General features: G+C 32.4%; 1 protein-coding gene across 1 annotated transcript; it reads left to right on the top strand.

Annotated features, from left to right (window-relative positions):
• The first annotated feature begins 653 nt into the window (after positions 1–653).
• On the top strand, positions 654–2,213 carry LOC123910581 (RING-H2 finger protein ATL52-like). The gene has a single exon (XM_045961739.1). It carries the CDS (start codon positions 767–769, stop codon positions 2,021–2,023), a length of 1,257 nt encoding a protein of 418 aa, XP_045817695.1. The 5' UTR covers positions 654–766; the 3' UTR covers positions 2,024–2,213.
• The last annotated feature ends 863 nt before the right edge of the window (positions 2,214–3,076 follow it).

Below are 3,076 nucleotides of genomic sequence, written 5' to 3'. Positions count from 1 at the left end.
GTCACAAAGATTTGACCATCCAATTTCCTCACATTCACATAAAAATACATATTATTTAATTATTTTTTCTTTCTACTTTTTATCATATATCTGTGTGTGAAAATCTTCTTGCAGATTTGGATTGCTCATTCTCCTTAGTTGAATAATATTTTTCTTGCAGATATCTTCGAAGTGTATTTGCAACAAATGACTTAGTCTATTGTTTTTTTGTTTATTTTCCTCGTAATAAAAAAAACCATATATGTGTGATGAAATCTTTGTGACCACCCTAAACATTCTCTTTACTATGATGATATATTACCTCTACTCTTTATAATAATGACCGGAAGGAATACTCTTATTCAACATCATATTATTTAATATCATTTTAATTTTTTTATATTTAATTATTTCAAGTTTTATATTTTTTTAATAAATTTTTATTTATCGAGTAACCTATGACTAAAATTTCATCTTGAAATAAATTAAGTAGAGTGTCTGAATTTCAAATGTCAACCTTTACATATATAATATGATGTTATTATCAATTAAGCTAAGTTCACGATAACAGAAACTATATGCCGGAATCGATAAAAAATTAAAAAAATAATCACAACTATATTTATTTATTTGTTAAAAAAACAAAATAAAAACAAATAACAGCTATATCTAGGGAGGGAGTATATGTAAAGTGTAAAATGCAAAGTCAAAGTTGTAGACCTGACTCTATCATGATCATCTTCTTCATCAACAACTCTGATGAGAAAATCTGAGCTGTAATGATAAAATGGGATCTCATCACAGAAAATTTCTCACAGAATTATGCAATTTAATATGTCATGGAAAGGAATCTCTATCAAATTGTTTACCAAACAACAAAGATTGCACCACCGTTTGCTTCAAAATTTGTCTTCCCAATCCTCAATACCCATTTTTCAATTATCCACCACCACCACCACAAAAACCACCACAAGTTCCTTCTTTTATCATATCAGATGAAAACAACAACAGCCACAAACTCACCAATTACTTCATCCTTACCCTTTCTCTTGTTGCTTTTGTTTTCTTTCTTGTTTGTATTCGTGCAATTTGTATCACTTTTAGGTCAAGAAGAAGAACAAGATTATTGGAAGTGACAAGAGTATCACCATCATCATCAACAACAATTCAACAAATTGATGAGAATTTTGATGAAAATCAACATGTTGTGGATCATCCAATTTGGTATATTCGAACCCTAGGTCTTAATCAATCTGTTATAAATGCAATTAGTGTTTGTAAGTATAAGAAAGGTGAAGGTTTGATTGATGGAACTGAATGTTCTGTTTGTTTGAGTGAATTTGAAGAAGATGAAAATCTTAGACTTTTACCTAAGTGTAATCATGCTTTTCATTTACCTTGTATTGATACTTGGCTTAGGTCACATACCAATTGTCCTATGTGTAGAGCTCCAATTGTTAATAGTAGTACCAACCCTCCAATTGATAGGGTAGAGTCTTTGGAGTCTGTTGTTGTTGATGATTTGAATTCAAGTTCATTGGAACATACACAAATTGAGGTTTTTGATGAAAATAGCGGTGATGGTGAAACCAATTTAGGGTTTGAAAGTTGTGATTTTGAATCGGAATCGAGGAATAGGGCGACGGCGGAGGAGGAAGGAGAAGGGCAATTGGGGGTATGTGAAAATGAAAGGCGAGTTGTCGATGCGGTTGGTGTTGTTCGGCCTAGGAGATCGGTTTCTATGGATGATTCTTTTGTTGCAAATATCAATAATGCTCTTGCAAATGTTGTATCAATCGAATCGAAAAGTAATGGTGAATCAAGTAGAGTGATTTTCAATGAAGATACTATTTCTAAGGTTAATGGAAATGAGAATTTGGCTACTACTTCCAAAGGTAGCAGTAGCTTTTCTTTTAGGCCAACAAGATATTTGCAGGGTGTTCCTAGTCCAATGAAGAGATCAAGTTCATACAATGGAAAATTTCTTCTGTCTTGGTATGGTCGCACTCAGAAGAAGCCAAATGCTATTCTGAGAAGCTTTTAAGTTAATTGTGTTATTATTACCGTCTTTTGTGCTAACTTCCCAACTCAAATATACATGTAACTCAGTAACTCTCAACAAGCTGAGAGGCTGAGACTTTCAAAGTTTTCTGTATCATAAAAATTATGTGATGCATCATTATCAAGTGTATAATAGCAAAACAAAAAGGTTACAAATAAATGTTGCTTAGTTATTTTGTTCATATTGCTCCATATTTTACTAAGATTTATTCATCACAAGTTATTCTGGTATTCTAGTGTCTACACTATGGTATTCTTGAGTCCATATTCATTGCATATATGTCATTTTGGCACCATCATGGTTTGTCCAAATAGCTAACTCTTCATTCTACATATCTTTGTTTCGTTCTAAATTTACTTTTGTCCCTTTACTAGCATATATGCTTTGATTTTGTTCTCTACACTTGTATATTTGCTTATGCTTCCCTTGTTTTAAGCAAGAATCTAATCAATTTGATTTTGTTCTCTACACTTGTATATTTGCGTATGCTTCCATTGTTTTAAGCAAGAATCTAATTCAGAAATTGAATTAGTTATACCGTTCAACATGCAATAGAAATAACAATTTGGAGTGGCAGCAAATAAAGCTACTACTATGGCTAATTATAAAAGGATTAAATATCAGTTGGAAAAAATCAGTTCACAGAAAGATTCAGAGTTTTCCATATAGAGTAGGCACAATATAGGAATGGAAACAACAAGGTACAAAAATCACAGCTCAAAGATAGATTTAAGTTAAACCAAGAGTCATTTTCCTATAGAGTCACACCACAGCAATGGAGTACCAATAAAGTGCAAAAATCACACTTCAAACACATAGAGGCTACAACATAGCAATGGAATTAAGGTAAGACAACCATGTGGCAGAGTTACCTTACATAGGAAAAGTTATCCTTGGTCCTTTTTGTGTGCAATACATTTTAACCACTCATGCACGAAGGCTACAATAGTGTTGAGTGTTGACTGAGTGGTTAAACCAGTCAAGTATGGAAGTTTTGCTCATACAGGAGCTCATTGCATTTGCTTTTCAATGGTC

The sequence above is a fragment of the Trifolium pratense genome, linkage group LG2 (assembly GCF_020283565.1).
Source record: "Trifolium pratense cultivar HEN17-A07 linkage group LG2, ARS_RC_1.1, whole genome shotgun sequence".
NCBI classification, from domain to species: Eukaryota; Viridiplantae; Streptophyta; class Magnoliopsida; order Fabales; family Fabaceae; genus Trifolium; species Trifolium pratense.
This window is presented reverse-complemented; position numbering and strand designations above follow the sequence as displayed.

What these genes read in the sequence shown, in the direction of transcription:
- LOC123910581 (XM_045961739.1), top strand. Translation starts at nt 767, where the DNA reads ATGGGATCTCATCACAGAAAATTTCTCACAGAATTATGCAATTTAATA.